Source organism: Nanorana parkeri, unplaced genomic scaffold, assembly GCF_000935625.1.
Source record: "Nanorana parkeri isolate BGI_ZX_2015 unplaced genomic scaffold, ASM93562v1 scaffold736, whole genome shotgun sequence".
Lineage (NCBI taxonomy): Eukaryota > Metazoa > Chordata > Amphibia > Anura > Dicroglossidae > Nanorana > Nanorana parkeri.
In genome coordinates, this window is record NW_017307004.1 from 343,151 (window position 1) to 363,816 (window position 20,666).

The 20,666-nt window shown below is 43.7% G+C and overlaps 1 protein-coding gene across 2 annotated transcripts in view; it reads right to left on the reverse strand.

Annotated features, from left to right (window-relative positions):
- Positions 1–154: 154 nt before the first annotated feature.
- The window catches only part of NDE1 (nudE neurodevelopment protein 1), a 45,471-nt gene continuing 24,959 nt past the window's right edge, over positions 155–20,666 (reverse strand). Inside the window, exons 5-8 of one of the 2 annotated variants that reach the window (XM_018564210.1) lie at positions 8,668–8,847; positions 2,123–2,214; positions 1,633–1,775; positions 155–290 (exon numbers count right to left, since the gene is read on the reverse strand). In XM_018564210.1, coding sequence (XP_018419712.1) covers positions 194–290; positions 1,633–1,775; positions 2,123–2,214; positions 8,668–8,847 — 512 coding nt within the window. In that variant the 3' untranslated portion in view covers positions 155–193. Of the gene's footprint in view, positions 291–1,623; positions 1,776–2,122; positions 2,215–8,667; positions 8,848–20,666 lie in introns of both variants that reach the window. The other variant, XM_018564212.1, reaches the window with a different exon arrangement.

A 20,666-nucleotide genomic window follows, 5' to 3' on the forward strand; every position in this document is an offset into this window, starting at 1 on the left:
TGCTGGGGTCACATACATTATAGCCATCTTGTAAATATACTGACTTCGTATGAAAGGATTTTAATCTCTGAACTCAAAAAATGAAAGCTTCTGGAAATGGGTGGTTATCATATCGTGGAGTTCTTCATTATTAAACAAAAAAAAAGTACTTTAGAATTCAACTAAAAATCAGCAAGGTCCAGTGTTGTATTTCCTACAGTATCATCTTCACTACACCCTGAGGAGAGTGCATCCCTTGCACAGGAATGTTCTGGGACACCGATGCCACAAAATCCAGTCTTTTCGCTAGCCTGTAAATAAATTAAACATTTTTACCAAAAAAGGGAAATGCAAAGATAAGGTAAATAAAGCATCATGTGATGCAACATACAAAATGGTTTAGATTTAACATTACTCAGGAAAGGATTTTATTTGTTTCCCATCTTATTCATTTTTTTTTTTTTAAAAGGAAACTTATTTACAAAAAGGATAATAGTTTTTGCTTACATAAAAGTAATTTGCATATTAACATTATTGTTTACCTTTTAATTTACAGTTTAGACAATGCAACAGGTAAAAGTAAACAGTTAAGAGGAAAATGGCAACTATTAAAGATGCATGGTTTCGCCTGCACAGCCACGTCATTCATTCACAGGATCTATGCATGGTGAGATTAAGTCCCCATCTTCCACTGCAGCAGGGTAAATGGTAGTTCTCAATGGAGTTAAAGTGAGGTTACATCACCATACTTGCAGTCCATTGATACTTCTTCCTGTCCCATAACTGAAAAAGTCCTCAAATTCACTCCCCTAATTAGGCTTTTAGGTGGCAAGGCTGGTGAAGTAAATCTTCAGGTGGGCAAAACATTCAAAGGTTTCTACCAGTATCTAGCAGGATACTGGTAAGTTTTTAAATCATAACGTTGTCCATCTTCTCTATAACTTTGACATGCTGGATCATAAATCTTATAGGTATGTTAGTCTATAAAATTCTTCTGGACATACATTTAAGGCTTTCATAAGAACTGGTTTGACAGCCATATAAAGAAAAAAAATGGTGCTAAACAATGTTGGGTATTTTTCAGGGATTCAATCTCATTGAAAAGTAAGCCATATCAGGCATCTTTACATATAATTTGGTAAAGTAGGGTGCGGATTAGACCATATATAAATCAGAGACCAAATATCAGATTCTTTTCCATGAATGAGAGTGGCAATCCAGTATTGTAATTGGAAGAGTTTATATTGTTCTTGTGCAGGCACTTTCCTGCATTTCTTTCCATGGTCGAAGTTTCAAGGTGGCCAATAGGTGGTATATGAAAGCAAAAGCCTTCAGGGTCCACTATTTAAATGTACCAGCACAGTCACATCCTGGGTGGGGGACGGACGGACAGAGATGTGCATAAAAGAAGCCAGAGACAGGCATGGCAATATAAAATTTTCCTGAAAATGTAAATCAGGTTACATATTTTAAAAAGCTGATTGTGCAAACAGCAAAGTTCAGAAATATGGGGTCCTAGGGAGGTATAATTTTGGTGTACATTAAATACCCAAGTGATAAGCTCAAAGGAATATAATTTTTTTAAAAAAAAGGTGGACTGTGGAATCAAAAAGATGTCTTTTAGGACATTAAAAAAACACAAACAAAACTTGCCTCTTTTCGCCTGGAGACATACTAGGACGGTTTTCATTGCTTTCCCTAAGCTTGTGAACTCGAGCCATCAGGGGAGTCACCGGCTTGCTGGGAGACTGTTCATAAATAAAATTTCTGCAGGATGCTAGTTTAGATTCCAAGGCCTGTAAAAACATAAAATACATAACTTCTTTACTAGCCTTACAGGAGGACAATTTAGCTGTTTACAGCACCAATATTTTTGCAAGGTAGATGTTGGCAAAGAACAGCTTGCTTTACACGAAACCGTCTGGCTCACAAGTAATCTTGGATCTGCAGAAGGTTAAGTTTGAGATGGTGCAAGTGTTTACCTATAAATTGAAATTAGTTTTTTTTCCATATTTTAGTGACTGCTTGGCCAAGTCAATTATCACTGGACATAGCTACAGGCAACATAGAAGAGAAGTTTTTCAGAAGGAAACAAAAAAAAAAAAAAAAAATATAGCACCATCATATGTACAACAAACCTTACCCCAACTTTTCTAAGAAGATCCCCTACTATATTTAGTGCAGATATTCTTGCAGATGGTGTCAAAGGCGTCCCACTGTATCCATCATCCAAATCTGGAATATAGAAACAGAAAATTTGATTTAAAAGTGGATTTTTGTACTCCAAAAAAATAAAAAATTAACTTTACAGGAGTATTGAACAATGGCAAACAAAACAAAACTGTAGAATTGCCCAGGGTGATGTCTCCTACTACCAGTATGCTTTAGGTTGTTTTTTTTAGCAAAAGCAGAACAGAGCACAATCATAAAACAGAGGGGTAAGATAGTTGTCCTTCAATGGACTCCAAGAAGGTGATTTTAAGGAAAGATTCTTTGTCCATTGATGGACACAGAAAGACTAACCATTGGTACATGCAAAAGAAGTCCAGGGTTGGGCAACAGCAAACTCCAAGAAAACCACAAGAGAGAAAAAAAAAAGAAAAAAGGGGGAGGGGGGAAAGGGACTGCCTGTAGCTCCAAATGCCTCCTGAAGCTGGTACAAGATGAAGCCTGGACACCCACCTGGTAGAACTTATAGAATGTGAGAGGCTCTCACAGATCTAGTAGTGTGTTCCTATACATGCACGGATGGAACCAGATTTTGGGGACCACAAGCTATGCAATCATGATAGATCTTAACCACTTCAAGTCCACGGTGTTAAACCCCCTTCCCATCCAGGCCATTTTTCAGTGTTCAGCGCTGCAGTACTTTGATTGATGTTTATTCTGTCATGCAACACTGCACTGAAATAAAATGTATACCATTTTTTTACGGACAGATAGAGCTTTCTTTTGGTGGTATTTATTAACTACTGGGGGTTTTATTTTTTACTAAGGGAAAATTACGGAATTTAAAAAAAAAAAAAAAAAAAAACTGTTTCCCCTATATTAAATGATAAAACATTACTCAATTTTTTGGTAAAATATAAAAGACGGGCTCACGTCGGGTAAAAAGACACCAAACATGTCAAGCCTTAAAATTGTGCGCGGGCACGAAACCTCAAAACTACAATACCCAAAATTGGCCATAGGCGACGTTTTAAAAGCTTTTATCGCTCATCAGTGATTGATGGCCCTAAAATGATTGCTCGCACTCAGACGTTCGCGACGATATGCAACATGTGTAGCGCAATTGTCATTTTCCCATGTGAACGCGTATTTACGTTTATATGTGCGTAAGTGTGGGGGACATAAAGTTTTTAAAAAACACAAATTTTTATGTGAAATTTTTTTACTGTTTTTTTACACTTAGTTATTGCTATTACATAGGGGGATAACAATCCCCTATATAATAGCAAAGGCACACTGACAGGTCCTCTTTATGGAGACAGGGGTCTCTAAGACCCCTAATGTTACCTGGGGACCCCAAAAGAAGCTGATGAAGCAGAGATCTGCTTCATCAGCTTCTTCTCTCTGGCTATAGCAGCCAGATGACTGACAGGTGAATGCGGAAGTGATGTAATACACATTACTTCTGCATTCACATCATGGGAGGGAGGTCAGCAAGGAGGAAGATGCTGACCTCCCTCCCAACTTACCTCCTGACGGATCCCGGGATTGAAGGTGAGGGGGTCAAAATTTGAATCCATATTCTTTGTCACCAGTTTTATTTTGATTATTTTGCACATTGTTTTTAGTCTTCAAATTAGCGCAAGAACTAGTTATTAGTTGATTTGTGAAAATTAGTAGGGAACCTCCTTAATTCCAGATCCCTGCCTGTTTTCATAAATTAAAATACTGTTTTTTTTTTAAATCAGAGTAAACATTCGGTCAACAAGATTGCAGAAGCAGAGATGATCCTGAATAGTGCCAAGGGCTAAATAATGGCTAGACCCAGTTGAAGGAAGGAATGTATTTATCCCAATAAATCTCCTAGGGTGCAAACCTTGTGCTTCACACCAAGTGAAGTATGCTTTCCATGTACGGTGATGGACGTTGCGAAAAAAGTAGGACTTCCTAGCTTGAAGAAATTAGACTAAGGTGCTCATGTCCCTCAGAACCTGTTAAAGCCCGCAACTGCAAGGCAGTATGGTAAATTGGTCCTTGAGACAGAAGATCAGAAAAATCTGGAAGAACCCATGTAGTGTTGTCCAGGAGTCTGAACAGCATGGAGTCTACGTCTGCCTAAGCCAATCTGGAGCAATGAGAACCACTGAAATGCACTGCATCTTGATCCTGCAAACCGAAGGGGAAGCAGTTCCATGGGCAGGGCAGGCATAGATCAGGGTGTACTGATCCCATGGAGCCAACTGTGTCCGTTAGAAGATCACTGTACCAGGAAACTTGCGCAGGTTGTTGTACCTGGACTCTAGGAGATTCACATGTGACAGTCTAACTGTGATTCAAGTCTTGGAACAACTCCTGCCAAGTCTGCCTGCCAATTGTACACATACATAAATGGCAGGCAAGGCTGCAATGTCAAGTTCTGCACAGGACAGGATCTCCTCTACCTTCCAAAAAACTGTAAGGAAAGACTCGACTCCAGAGCCAAAATTCATGAGCCACAAAGCCAGGGAAAAGTTGGTCTGACATGCCAGATGAATTGGTCTGTCCAGGGACTGGACCGACTTGTCCCACAATGACAGTATTGTGTGTTATAGGGGTCTGGAATGATAATGGACTAATGTGACTGCCTCGAAAAAAGCTACCACCATTAGCCCCTAGACTCTCATGCAAAAGCCAAGAGTTAGGCGACTTCTAGACTGCAGAGCCAGATTCTGGGAGTTAAAAGCCTGAAGTTTATCTTGGGGTAGAAGAACTCTGGCTTAAGATACATCTAGGACAGGATACAGATACTTCAAGCAAGGAGTCTGTTTCGGTGCAGATTCTGGAAGGTTAAAGATCCTCTGAAAGGTCTGGACTGTATGTGCCGACTGTTACCTCAATAAGAGGTCATCGCCTGGAAATGCCTCAAGACCACAGCAGTACTATTACTGGGACCTTGTTGAACACCCGAGATGCAGACAAGAGACTAAATGCCAGTGCCAAAAAACTTAGGTTCGTGCCCTTGACATCCACAGATGCCAGGAAGTTTTCCTGGTGGAGCGAGTTAACAGACCTGGTGGTTTCCACATAGAACTTCTGAATTCGAAAGAAGACATTTAGAGTCAGATGTCCTCTTTGGATTTAGGGACAACAAACAGGTGGGGATAGAACTCCTAAACCAGTGTCACAAGGACTGGGGAAATTACATGATCCAGAAGACTCAACTGTCTGGCGATCTGTGCAGGGACACAGGTAACTTGAAAGTGATGAACCGAGGGAGCTCTGGGTAAAACTAAGCTTGTAGCACCCGGAAACCACCTACCACACCCACGTCTGAGCCATACATTGTCCAAGCGTTCGCAAACGCTAACAGACCTCCCATCACTTTGTAAAGTGGGGGCAAACGATCATGCTAAAGAACGAGTGTCTGAGAATGTAGCAGACCACTATTTTAACAAAGTCCTCCCCAAATGGGTGCAAGGCTAATAAGCACTAAGAAGCTAATAAACATAAAGCAAGACCTGCAACAGCAGGTGCACTGGAAAGGTGTTCGTTCGTGTTTTTACAACCTCTAAAAAGGACACCAGACAAGGAAAAGCACTGATGGAAGAAACAGGCTGAAATTTTAGCTTTAAAGTGGTGTGTACCACGTCAATAAGAGTTCAACCACCCTTTCATTCCAGGAGCTACGACAGAAGATTGAGATCATTCGGGTGCTAGTTCATCTGGTAGGGAGTGGAGAGATTCAATTTGACAGTCTCAGTAGCTAATGGCTCAGAGGCAGCAGGCATATCTGATGCAGAACATATGGGAGAAAGCTTGGGAAGGCATTTGTGGCTTCTGTGTTCAGAGTCCGCTATAAAGTCATGTATGAATGAGGTAAAATCCCTCATTGGCCAGAGAAGAGGAGACACCCACATCAGACACAGCTAGGGAAGACTGCAAAGATGGCATAAACTAGAAGCAGACTATTCCAGGCTGCAGACATTGGCTGCATGTGGTAGGCATGCTTGAAAATCCGACATGGTGAAAGTACTGGCAATGAAGCAATGTAGTTCTGGGTACTAAGCAAAACATGAAACCCAACCACTGGTAGCAAGTGTAGGGTTAAAAGAACAAAAAGTGACCAAGTCACTAAGTGGGCAGCAGGAAAGGACCAAAAATCAGCGTTCCATGTGGCTCTTGGCAAAGTAGGAGCAGCGGGCAGATGCTTCCTTGACGGTGAATGACAGAAAACCTGGAGTGTGCATGCATGATACTGCACCCAGTGGATAGTGTCGGAACGAAATCCCTCAATAGTATAAACCAAAGGAAGTGGAGATTTTAAGTATGCTCAGCCCGACTCGCCTATTCACTGAGTGAGCCTTAAGAGACAAAGCAAGCACTGAAGTAATGCCAATGGCTCTGGGGCTAACTTAACTTACCAGGGGATAAGTTTACAGAAAGTCACTGGGTTAAAACCCCACACCATCCATTCCCGCATGGATGGTCAGGGAACATGAAAGCTAGGCAGAGGAAAGGCACTATGGGTAACTGCTTTTGTAAGGATCAGTTCGAACGGTCTTCATTGAAAGAAAGAAAAAAACCCACTAGGACTAGCAAAAAAAACAAAATTGAGGAATACTGGAAGGAGGGGTTATCATGGGCTGGCTTACGGTTTTTGCGTTTGCTAGTGTCCACAACTGCTGTAGAATAACCTAAAGGTTATAGTCTTCCTGTGCAGCAGGAAAATACTTCAGGAGGTCTCTGTTGAGCAGGCATTGGACAGACTACAAGCGCCTCTACAATTTAAAAAAGGCAAACTGACTGTCCCCATGTCACACATCCCTGTGCAATGGTCCGGCGCTGGGTTTTGCCTCCTATCCAAGGTGCTCGGCTTACTAAACCTCTGTGTTAAAAGACCAGCGCACTTGTTGCTCGCCATTCGAGCAACGCATCTTCACACTTCAGCCAGACCATTGGGTGTCGTTTAAAACTCTTGATTTGGATCCCTGCAAACTGCTAATTACAAGTGCTGCTGTTCCCTGTGTCTCAGATTCCTCTGTGCTCCCGGTGAGATCCTGTATGTCCAGCAAGTGGATTGTCATCACCTCCTTCAGTGAGCTCTTGCACCTGTGTTTTTTCCCTGCGAGTCTCAGTCCTGCTCCCATGTGGCCGCATGGTGCATTCAGTCTGCTTCAGGGAATTTCGGACAGTTATTGCAGACTATTGTATACCAGTGTTCCCATCACATTATCGTATAGACTTCTACCTCTGAGTTCCTTAGTATCCTGTACTCCTGATCTGCAGTCTGTAAATAGGCTTTCTTCCCTGCCTGACTTTGAATCCTGAACCTTAGTGCAGCAGTAGCCAGTCTGTCTGCAGGGGTGTGCTAAAAGGCAGCAACCTGGGAGGTACCCGGCAGCGCAACATCCCTACCTTCTGAGACTCTGGTGAAGACCCTGCCCTCCTTAGATCCTGCGCCTCTAGCACATCCCAAGTAACGCACACAGTCACTTCAGCTCCTGAGTTCCCTGTTACCTGCATCCCAGGCATCACTTCAGCTAAGCTCGTCCCAACCCACTCCAAGCCCCAGAGCCTACGTTCCCTAGTGCTCCAATTCCTAGACTGACACCCCTACAAAGACTAGGTACATTCTAAGCACACTCATTAACATACAATGCTTTTAGATTTTTAACCCTCCGTTAGGACAGAAGGTGTTTAAATCTAGTTTACAAGAGAATATACAGGGCTAATTATGGTAACCTCCCCAACCCCTTGCATTCAAGTAAAATTCAGTTTAGAAAAAACTAACATGAGAAAACAAGTAATAGGTAAGCAGCAGATTTTAAGTTATGCTATGTGAATGAGAACATGTAACAAACATGTGTGTTATCCCAATTTTGTTGCAAAAGTGGAAACCCACTTTAAGCCACATCCCAGTACTAAACACTTTTTCCAAACTGTCAAATGCCAGAGTCCACAGAAGTTCTGGTATTTGAGATTCGAATGGAAAAGGTCAGGCTTAACACCAAGGAGGGGTGAAGCTAAATATTTAGAAATAAATACGTTCTCTGTATTGCCTGGACTTGGACTCAAGGAGCTCCAGAGATCAAAATGAAAACTGATACTTTTAGAAACCATATGATGCCTGCATTTCAACACTGTTACCTTATACATCGTTTAGGAAATTATGGGAAACAGTTTGACATCGCAGGTCAGAGTGAGGAATGTTCATATGCATATCCTATAACATACCCACTATAAAAGCAAATAAATAAGAAACTGGCTTCATAAAAAAATCGGATGAATAGGTGATTTAGAGAATGTAAGGCATTTAGAGAGTGAATGTAAATCTTTACATTTACAAGTGAATCTGACATCTTAACCTTTATAAAAAAAAAAAAAAAAAAAAAAAAAAGAAGGACTTCCTTAAAGTTGCAAAAAGGAACAAAGTACTGCTCTGTAGAGCTTTATTGAATGCAGTGAGATAAACAGACCAAGTATGACCAATACACTGGGAGAAAAGAGTAGTCACTTCATCAAGCAAATTTCTCTACTTACTTGCCCTGAATTGCACTGGCGAGTTTTGTTCAGGGGATATTCCTTTCTGACCCAAAGGTGTTGATGGCAGAGATGTGGATGCCCGGACAGCAGTGTCAGCACGTTCAGCTCCTGAGCTCACATTTAGCAGAGATTTCAGCTTTTCTTGCTTCTCTTGCACTGCTAGCTCTTGCCTCAGGTCTAAATGTTCAATAGGATATTAAAAACGTAGCACAATGAAACAGAAAAGTACAAACAAACATTAGTTAATTTGAAACGTTAGTTACAAGATACAGTAAGATAATTTCCAAAATTTGGCCAGATTTAGTCAGATGTTGCAAAACTAAAATCGTAAATCTTAAACATCGTAGTCAGTAATTGTTTGACTTTTTTTTAGCAGAGCTCTTAAAGTGGGCCTTTAGCCCCTTTGACTAAAAATTACATCATCATGCAACTCTACATGCCGATATGAAATCTTACATTTTATTAGCTAAACAGCTTTATCTAGCTGACAATTTTTTTTCTACTTCCTGGTCCTGTTTGGCTCAAATGAAGTATTGTGCCCAAGCATTAGATCCTGGGAAGGTTACATCAGCAGAGCATTGCTGTGAAATCTCATCTGTAATCTCAAGGAAAGGCATTTTCCTCCCCTGGAATGATGTCCATGGTCAAATGTGCCTGAGTTCCAAGAAGGAAAGAGAGATCTAGTACTCTGCCCTCAGTTAAAATAGCCTATGTGAGAAGACTGGGGAAGAAAAGAAAACTATGCAAAAAAATAAGAAACCTGCAATTATCTAGAAGCATCTCTTTGTAGATTGTCATTACTAAACATTTGTAAAGGTGTATGTTATTTTGAAAATATGGGTCAAGTTCCTCTTTAAGAAACTAGTGAATATATTCTTCCATAAGACGGGGGGAAAATGCAAGCAAAAAGCCCCATTCACACACAATTGCATGTGGACTGTCATTGACAGATGCAGCCACTGCCACTCTATTAACTTCAATGGGTACAGAAGCCACAGCTGAATCAGAGACACCTGGGATTCCTGCTGCAGGAATGCCAGAACATGCATTTCTGAGCACTTCAGGTTTAGTCTCCACAGGAGTAGGGCAGGAACAGACTTTACCAATCTATTCCAACCAGCTCCCTATCCTTAAGTCTCTTGGCCACCCTGGACACACAAAAAAATAAAATAAAATACATCCTCTGCAGATCGGCTGTAGAAGTAATTTTGCAGCTGTAGAGATTGCTAATACAGCAGACAAGGGGTATGATTAACAGGAATGCAATATTTGATTTCTTGGATTAGTGACACAAACTAATTTTATGATGAGCTTTTCCCCATAGTTCTCGTTAGGGTAACGGGAGGACAAAAACTATCGTCCTCCCGTCACCCTAGGCTCAGTATACCGAGAGCTACAGCTCGTGGTATACTGAGACGCCGCAGCTGAAGCGGATCCAGACAATTGTGCCGGGATCCGCCCAGCTGCGTGACTGACAGCTGGATCTAGAGGCAGAGCCAGCTGTACCCGCCCCCTCCCCCGTCCGTTCCGCCAGTCAGCGCTGGTGGATCGGAGCAGGGAGAATCCAGTCCCTCCCCTGTCACGGCAGAGAGCCGTGACAGGATCGAGAGGTGAGCGAACGCCGGTATGTGTTTGCTCACCTCCCGATCTACTAAGCCGACCTGTGACAGTCTCATTGTCACAGGTCGGCTAGAACTATGAGGTGAGTGAAAAGCACTCACCTCATAGTTCTCCTTTAAAGAAGTGATGGCCTCTTATTATTGCTGCATTTTTTTATACAGGGACTCTCCGCCTGTTCCCTCAGAACCACACTCTTCAAAGTTCACTTTCCCATAAACTCCCACAACATCCATTTGTACTCATTGAGAGCACTAAACATTTTTCGATTATACAGATTCTGGACCGAAAAAAAAATAAACTGGAAACACTGCGGAGCATAAACATGGAAAGAAGTCTGGATCTGACCCATCAGGTTCTGGTGGAGGGCGGTATAGAGGAAGAGGGGGGAGTGGAGGAGTAGGACCCTGAGGTGTGTAGCTAGGTTACCGTTAGAAGGCGGGGTAGAGGGAAGAGTGCAAGAGGACAGCAACCTGAGAGATGATTGGATCTTCAGTCTACAGGAAACACAATCAGACAAGGTTAAAAACCCCTCCCACCCCCCTCGTCCCTCAGTTGAGATTAAAGTAGAATACCTCCACCAGTGCACGAGGGGAACCACTAGACAATTTAAAATCCAGTAAGGGTGGGAAGTAGGCTTGCTGTCCTGGAAGATTCTTAGAACTACCGTTACCGGTAAGACTAACCGTAGATTTCTCCAATCATCTTCCAGGAAAGCAACCTGAGAGACAAGCAAGATATACACAAGCCTACCTTAGGGTGGGACCACTGCCAAAGGCCAAATCTTGTTGGGACAGGACTTCTACCCTGTAGTGTTTAACAAAGGTGTCCTGGTTGGACCAAACTGCAGCCTTGCAGATTTGATCCACAGATGCTCCGGCCTTTTCCGCCCAGGAAGTTGCAAGAGAACTGGTCGAATGGGCTTTCAACTGAGTTTTGAAGCCATGCTACCCTTCTTGCAACCCCCAAAAAGAACGAACAACTGGCTGGACTTTCTAAAATCCTTAGTGACCTCCATGTATCGCAGCAGGCATCGCCTGACATCCAGACAATGGAATCTTTCCTCGCAAGGGGTTTTTGGATTGTCACAAAAGCCAAAATAATGTCCTGGGACCTATGAAACGGAGTGGCCACTTTAGGCACATATAATGGGTCCGGTCTGACAACCCGATCCTGAAAAACAGAAAAGAGAGATCGCCCACTCTTCAGGCTGAAGTCACAGCTAACAAAAAAGCCATCTTCAAAGATAACCATTTAATAGGCAAGCTTTCAATGGGTTCAAAGGGATCCTTAGTAAGACCAGCCAGCACCAAGGCCAAGTCCCATGGAGGAAAAAATTGCTTTGACAAAGGCATAATGCATTCCGTTGCTAGAGAAAAACGTGTAATCAACGTATCCCTCTGCTAATCTATTGTCCAAAAAGACAGAAAGAGCGGAAATTTGCACCCTCAAAGTACTCAGTGCCAACTTCTTATCCACATCCTCCTGAAGGAAGTCCAGAATGACTGGGACTGACGGCTAGAGATCTGCTTTTGTGCGCACCATGAGGAAAACACTTCTCCACACCTTGCTGTAAATCCTCCTTGTCACTAGCTTCCGACTGGATAGCAGTGTATCCACCACTTTTTGAGAACAGCCCTTATGTTCTAGGATCCTCCTTTCAACATCCATGCCGTCAAGCGGCATGGAGCAGAAGGTCCGGCCTGAGGGCCAAGATCCATGGAGGCTGAACTGTTCTTCTCTGAAGTTCCGGAAACATCCTTTTGGGCCACCATGGAGCGATCAGAATGATCACGCAATCCGAGCAACTTAATTTCTGAATCACTCGAGGGAGAAGAAAAAGGAGGAAGAAACGCATAGCCTAGGGAGAACTCCCAGTGCTGTGACAGAGCATCTACCCCGCTTGAATCCCTCTCCCTTGAAAGAGAAAAGGAGAGGCACTTTTCTGTTTTTCCTCGTTGCAAACAGGTCGACCGAGGGCATTCCCCACCTTTCGGCTATTTGGGAGAAAACCTCGGGATGAAGCTCCCATTCTCCCTAAAGAATGGGTGCTCGACTCAAATAATCTGCTACCACGTTGGATGGCCCTTTTATGTGGACTGCGTAAATGGAGACAAAATGCTCCTCCACCCATAGAAGGAACTGAACCGTCTCTTGCAGGAGACTGGGGGACCTGACGGTTTAGATATGCTACAGTCGTAGCATTGTCCGAGAAAAATAGAATCTCCCGCCTGGGCTGGAAAGCTAGCAAGGCTTGTTTTACTGCTAACAGTTCCCTCAGGTTGGAGGATGCATCCACAAGATCTGGGCCCCAAAACCCCTGAGCCTGTAACCCCAGAGAATGAGCTCCCCACCCCTGCGAGCTCGCATCCGTAGTAACTTTCACGGGACAGAGTTGACTCCAAGCCATGCCTTCGACAAGGTCAGTGGATTCAACCACCAAGTCAGTGAATGACGCAACTCTATGGGTAGGGAGACCTGATTCTCCAGGGAATCCTTCTGGATGATCCCAGTGGGAAAGAAGAAAAAACTGAAGGTGCCTGGAGTGTAACTGAGCCCATGTCACCGCTGGAATTGTTGAAGTCATGACTTCATGACCAGGATTCTCATAACCTGTCCTAAGGACAGGAGATCCGCACTTATGGATTCCTGAACTAGGTCTATGATACCGGCCACCTTTTCTTCTGGGAGAAAAAACCTTTGGGCTACTGAATCGATCTGAAACCCCAGGAATTTCCTGTAACGTGACGGAAAATCAGTGAAGATTTCTCCAGATTGATCAGCAAACCCAGACTCTCGAGCGTCTCCCTGACTATCACCAAGTCCGGCAAAAGTTCCCCCTCTGAAGGGGCGAACAGGAGGATGTCGTCTAAATACGGAATCAGGGAAATCTTTTGCACGTGGATGTAGGAGACTACCTCTGACAGAATCTTCGTAAAGACTCTTGGAGACGTCGAGAGCCTGAAGGGCAGGGCCCTGAACTGAAAATGGAGAAATCCCCTGTCTGTATGGCAAATCTCAGGAATTTTTGATGTCCTGACCAAATTGGAACATGGAGATACGCATCCTTTAACTCCAAAGTCACCATGAACAGATCTTTTTGCAAAATCTTCCGGACCGAGTATATGTTCTCCATCCGGAACAGGAGATACTTGTTCAATTTCTTCAAGTTCAATATTAATCTGAATTTGCCCCTGGCTTGGGTACAAGAAAAATATGGGAATAGAACCCCTGAAATATTTGATCCTCTGGAACTGGGACAACTACGTCCTGGGAAACAAGATTTGACACATGCCCATAATGCAACTGCCTCTAAGCGATCTCTTGGCCGAGACGTAAGAAAAAAAAGTTTGTGGAGGGAGAGCCTGAAACTCCAACCGAACACCTCTTATAAAATCTAGTATGTACCGATTTTGTGTGATTTCTACCCAGTGGGGAAGAAAAAAAGAAAGTCTCCCTCCCACTTTCATTGTGGCATCATTTTGACTCCTTGTTGGAGTCAGGAGGAGTAAAGAGCAAACCTCCTTTTTGCTTATTTTTGCTAAAGGGCCATCTCTTCCTTTGCTCCTGAGGTCTCCCCCCCCCCCTGTTTTTTCTGGTCCTGGGGGCCTCGAAAAAAACCTACGATTGTGAAAAGGCTTTTTCTTCTCAGGGAATGTCTTCCCCTTTTCCGAGGATCTAGTCAACACTTCAAGGCCTGGACCGAAGAGCAACTTCCCCTCAAAGGGCAACCCACACAACTTGGATTTAGAGGAAACATCCCCCTCCCAAGATTTGAACCAGATAGCTCTCCTGGCCGAATTGAGAAGAGCTGCTGATCTAGCCGATGCTCGAACAGATTCAGCCACAGCATCAGCCAGATATGCAACTGCTTTACTCATGACTGATAGAGAATCTATCACTTGTTCCGCAGGGGCCCCTAGGGAAACATGCTGTGAAACCCTTTCCAATCACAAGTCTAAGTTCCTAGCCAAACAGGTGGAGGCCAAAGCCAGGGTCATAGCAGAGGAATTTGCATCCCATGCTTTTCGCAACAAGGCCTCTGTTTTGCGATCCATTTGATCTTTCAGATTTCCTGAATCCACAAATGAGAGGTCCTGTTTTTTAGACACCTGCGATAATGCTGCGTCTAATTTAGGGCATTTAAAATATTTCTCTTCCTCTTTACCGAAAGGAAAACGCCCCTTCCAAGACCATCCTTCCATTCACCTAAAACTAAATCTTTTAGTGTTTGATGGAAAGGAAAAACTCTACCTTCTGAATCCTGCAACCCCCTGTAAAGCCTATCTTGTACAGAACAAGCTTTAGGAGGTTCAGGAATCTGCTCAGTAGTATAAATAGCCTGTAACAGATCTTCTATGTCATCTAGAGCAAAAAGGTGACGTGGCGGTTGAATCTCCACATTCCCTTCTACAGTCTCTCCCTCTTCCAGGGTACTGTCAGTATCTAAACCAGAATGCTCCTCTTTCTCTTCTACCCGAGTAAAAGCAGAATTAGAAAGTGAACAAGGCAGAGCAGAACTTCCAGATGGCCCTGCAGAGGCAATCGAGGAGGTAGTGATTGGCAACAGTTCAGAAAAAACATTCTTGAAAGATTGCACAGCAGTCACCATTTCATTACGCATACTGGCCATAAAGCCCTGCATAAGTGAGGAAGATTCACTCAACATAACCTTCTGTATACACTGTTCACAAATGGCCTTGGAGTAATTCAGAGGCAAATTAACATTGTAACTGCCACACCGCTTCTTCAATGCTTTAGAAGATGAGGCAGAAAGTGGAACTGCTAATTGGGCTGCAGACTTGTCCCCCAGAAGTGCATCCTGAAGAGAGGCACAAAACACTGGGAGCAATAAGGGCACCCCCCACCTAGACTACACCCAGTCCCTCCAGAAGCATCACTCACTGCTACCTTGGACTTGGGTGCAGACATCGCCGGCTTGGCTTCTTCCTCCATATCAGCCTCGGTGGCGTGCAGCAACTCCCCTCTGTCCAGCCGGCGTCTTCGTGGCGAAGGGCGGAAGTGCCGCGACCGGAAGTGACACTTCGTAACTCCGAACGAGGCTTGGAACGCGGAAGTCCCGCCTCCTTGCCCTCCACCACGAGGCAAGCTCCATAGAGCACCAGACAGGGCAAATAGCACGGGGGAAAGATAGGCTGAGTGTCTACCCTTAGGTTTGGGAGAGACCCAGCTACCACTTCTATGGAAACAACCTCTATACCACAAGAAGGCAAGGCTCAGGAATCCAGTACCCTAGCAGAGCCCCACAGAGGGTGACTGCTGACCTCAAGGCCATCCAGTCGCGACAAAGAAACAAACATTGCGCTGACCCAGACGGTAAGAAACACAATCAAAAACAGAGGGTCGAGGGGGGTGAGGGGTTTTTAACCTTGTCTGATTGTGTTTCCTGTAGACTGAAGATCCAATCATCTCTCAGGTTGCTGTCCTGGAACATGATTGGAGAAACTTTGATCATAAAAGCAGTGCTAAGTGAATTAATCTAAAATTTTATATTATATCTGATCACACAGATTTCAGCTGCTGCTTGACTTGGAGTAGTGGTGCGAGGTTTTACATTATTCACATTACAGAATGCTATTACCAAGTGCATACCATTGGGTAACAATAATAAAAGATAGAGAGCTAAGCCGGCATGGCTAAATAAAAAAAAAAAAAAACTAAGAAAACACAAAAGACAAAAAGCTGGCATTTAAAAAATTAAAGATGGTGGGGACTGCATTGGCATTCCAGAGCTACAAGGAATGCAATAAGAGATGTAAACATAAAATCCGAGCTGCTAAAATAGATTACGAAAAACTCAGCCAGTCAGTAAAAAGAACCCCCAAAAATTTTCAATTTATAAACCGTAAAAAAACAAAACAAAAGAAAAAAAAGTAAGAAAAGAGCAGGTAGGCCCAATAAAAGATGAGAACAGGAGATTAAAAAATCACAAATGACAGGGAGAAGGATGGAGGTAAATTCATTTTTCTCCTCAGTATGCACTCTAGAAAAAGACGGGTTTAATGGAGAGAAGAATGAGAGTAGCTCAATGCGTAAAATGCTGCAGTGGTTGACGGTAGCCAGGGTTCAACAAAGACTTGTAAAACTTAATCAATAGGACCAGATAACCAGCACCCCAGGGTACTTAAAAAGCTCGGCCATGTTATAGTGAGACCGTTATTCCTCATTTTCAATGAGCCAATAATGACTGGAAGGGTACCAAGTGACTGGCGTAAAGCAACGGTAGTATCCATATTCATAAAAGGCTCAAGATGCCAACCAGGGAACTACACATGTCAGTCTAACATCAAATAGTTACCCGATTAATCGTTAATATTTTTGATAGAGTAAAATTATTTTGATCAATAATGAAAACACTCCTCTCCGCCAGCTTCCGGGAGTCCCGTCAGAGATCCGGTGACGTCATGGACAATCGATGTCACCGGACTCCTCTCCCCTTCCCCAAGTGGCTCCGTCAGCTAACGAAGGGAAGAGTCTGGTGACATCGATGTCCGTGACGTCACCAGACTCCTCCCCCCTTCCCTACGTTAGCCGACGGAGCCACTTGGGCCGGTGTTCTATCGATAGTTCCAACTTATCGAGTTCTGGGACCGCCTGACTTCTGGTTTCTCTAGAACTACGAGGTTTGACCAAGAAAGTTCTTCTGCACGAGCGCCATTGCCTTATATACATACACCAGAGCAATAAAGTAATAAAATGAACTAGAATCACAGTAATCCAGCACGTTATTTATCTCAGGTGCCCCACTCAATATGGCCGCCGCTCGAGTGGGGCAACTCAGATTAATAACGTGCTGGATTAGTGTGATCCTAGTTCATTTTATTACTTCATTGCTGTATGTGTATAGGCCAATGTAGTTGGATCTGTATGTGTGTTATAACTAAATCGAAATTTAAAAAAAAAAAAAAAAAAAAAAAAGATAAAAATTTTCATGTTCGATTAATCGAAATTGTTTTTAAATCAGTAACAGCCCTACTATTTAGTGGATTTTGTTTGGTGACAAAAAAGGTATAAGTGTTGATCAGCATGGATTTATGAAGGACAGTCCTCTTCAGAACAACCTAACATTCTACAAAGAGGTGAGTAGAGATCTGGATAGAGGAAAACCAGTGGATATGGCGTACCTGGATTTTGCAAAAGCATTTGGCATGGTACCACAAAACACAAGCTGAAATCTATGGGCATAGATGAAATGGTGTGTACATGGTTAGAGAACTGGCTACAGGAAAGTGTCGAGAGAGTATTGATAAAATGGCTTTTTCACAATGGGCTACAGTAATGAGCGGCATGCCTCAGGGTTCTGTTTTAGGACCAATACGGTTTAACCTATTTATTAATGATATTGAGGAATGTGTTAATAGCAATGTATTTGTGTTTGCAGACAATACTAAAATTGGGAGGGTAATAGACACGGGGATTAGACACTATTACAGGAGGACCTGAATAAAATAGGGGAGTGGGCAAATATGTGGCAGATGAGGTTTGAATGTTGAAAAATGCAAAGTAATGCACTTTGGGGTTAAAAATAGGCAAGCGGAATACACATTAATGGGGACTCCACTAGGGAAGTCAGAAATGGAAAAAGATTTGGGGGTCACAGTAGACCACAGATTGAATAATAGCTTGCAATGAAAGGCTGCAGCAAACAAAGCTAGCAGAGTACTGTCTTGTATTAAAAAGGAAATGTTCTGTAGGAGACAAAGCAATAATTTTGCCACTTTATAGATCACTGGTTCGGCCTCATCTTGAGTATGCGGTTGAGTTTTGCTCACTTACAGAAAGGATCTCTTGTTGCTGGAGAGAGTCCAGAGAAGGGCAACTAAACTAATTAAGGGGCTGGAGGATCAAAGCTATGAGACAAGGTTGCTAGATTTAGACTTGTTCACGCTGGAAGTGAGGAAAATTAAGAGGAAACATGATTTAATCTCTAACAAGGAGTAGAGGCCACCTAGAGGGAATATAGTGTTTAAAAAAAAAAAACATGGAGTACACACACGAGAGGTTTATCTAGGTGTAGTATTTGGTAAACTTGCTGGGTTAATACAGGTATGTAATAAGCAAGGCGTTTTGTATGCGTTTACTCACATGTGTGGTTCCAAGATACCCGCTTGGGTTAAAAGGAGAACTATGGGGCGAGTGAATTACATTCATCCTCATAGTTAGAGCTGACGTGCGAAATGGAAACAGTCACACGTCGGCTCTACTGATCGGGAAGTAAGCAAAAACTACCGCCACTTGCTCACTTCCTGATCCTCTCCCTGCAGAAAAGTGGTGACCGTCAGTTACCGCTCCCCACAGGGATTCCCCCCTCCCCTCTCCGATCCTCCAGCACTTACTGGAGAGACGGACAGGGGAGGGGGCGGGCATAGCCTCTAGATAGGCAATCAGCCAGCGGGGTGGATTTTGACTGTATTGTTGGGATCCGTCCCGGCTGCGGCGCTCTCAGCATATAGCAGGCAATAGCACGCTATATAGTGAATTTTGGGTCACGGGAGGACGTTAGTATATGTCCTCCCTTGACCCTTAAGAGAACTAGGGGGGGGGGGGGGGGGGGGGCCCCAAAATTTTTTTAAGAGGGGGGGGGGGGGAAGTTGCCCCATAATTCTCTTTTAAGCAACCAGGTGGAAAACCCCTGGAGAATATAGCGGTCTCTGTGCAGAATGTCATCAGGTGAGGTTGCTCAATAGTGGAGAATTTTTTTTCTCTGGATGTAGCTGATCTGGTGATAAACGTCCGGCTTAAGAGAATGTTGGAGAGAGGAGCTGAAAAGTTATATCTGTATCGGCAGAGGGGAAACAGAGCACAGCAGCTAGCAGGGAGAAGAGACCGCCACTGCATTCCCCCGCTGCCCCCCCTCGTACCTCCGCTATCACTGTCCCAGTCCTCGCCGACCCGTTCCTCCTCTGCCCTCATGCATACTCTGTATCTAGGGGCTGGGAGCAATAGCCAGCCTATTGGATATTTTAAAATGCAATCGCCAATAGCAGGCTGGCTATTGCACCTGCTGTCAAACAACAGAAGAGGACCTGATGGAAAACTTTCTCCTTCAGTTCTCGCCTCTGCTGATTGACCGCAGGCAGTGGGTTGGTGCAATAGCCAGCCTGCTACTGGCTATTGCAATTTAAAAAGAGCTGGCTATTGCTTCAAGCCACTGCCTGCTGTTTTGACATTCAACTGCCTCAGCAGCTGAATCCAGTGATGTGGAAAAGGTGACACTAGGGGATCTAAAAGACCCCCGTCACCCTAAAGAGAACTCGTTGTCTCCAATGTGCCATCACATAGGGGGCTGTCCAGGGAAAGGGTAGCCACTATGAATACTAATGAATAGGGGGGAGAGCTTAGAGAGCTCAGCTGTAACCAACACAGATTGCTTGCAGAGGAGAGAGGTGGCCATTTCCATGAGGCTATGACTAGGTAAGTAACGCAGGTTTGTGTGTTCATATACAGCAACTGTGTTTGCCTACTTCAGGTACACTCGGTATACATTGCAGGCATTTGTTAAGAAAAATACCTCCGCAAAAGTTGGAAATGGGCTTTAGCTTAGCAGCTCATCTCCACCAAAATAGGAAACTGAAATGTGTAAGCTGTGCACCAAAAAAAGGCAAGCAGAGGCAAAAGGATTTGTCACCAGTACTGCTTGTAATAAAATCTCAGTTGAACTCCACCCCCCCTTTCATTCATTGTGCCTTGTTCTGCACTCTGAGTGGAGGCATCCATGGGGACAAAGGCAGGGCTTGGCTTCTTCATGTCAGCTCTCCCCTACCAATTGGTAATCTGATGAATAATGAAGCAATAAGCAAGCAGCAGGAGATTTTAAAAAAATTGAAGATCAACAGAATGATGCATGGAGATCCTTATAACTGCATACCATCAACTAAAGATTTACCACTAGCAAGGAGAACAGTAAGCAGCACAGTATTGATATCACTAAACCTCATTAGACTAGCAGTCACACCATGGCCCTTTGCCTCTCTCACACTGCAGCCATACAGCCATGAGGCTGAAAGCGGGGAAAGTGCACTGCCATTTTTCAGGAGAAATTCAAGACAGCAGTACACAATTTTTCAATTTTTAGGGCGCTGCTTAGGCACCCTTAAAAGGAGAACTATGAGGCGAGTGCTTTTCACTCACCTCACAGTTCTAGCCGAACTGTGACAATGAGACTGTCACAGGTTGGCTCAGTAGATCGGAGGTGAGCAGATAGAGCTCGCGGTAAACTGTAGCGCCTCAGTATACCGCAAGCTGTAGCTCGCGGTATACTGAGCTTAGGGTGACGGGAGGACGCTAGTTTGTGTCCTCCTGTTACCCTAAGGAGAACTATGGGGAAAAACCTTAACCCCATAGTTCTCTTAACATTT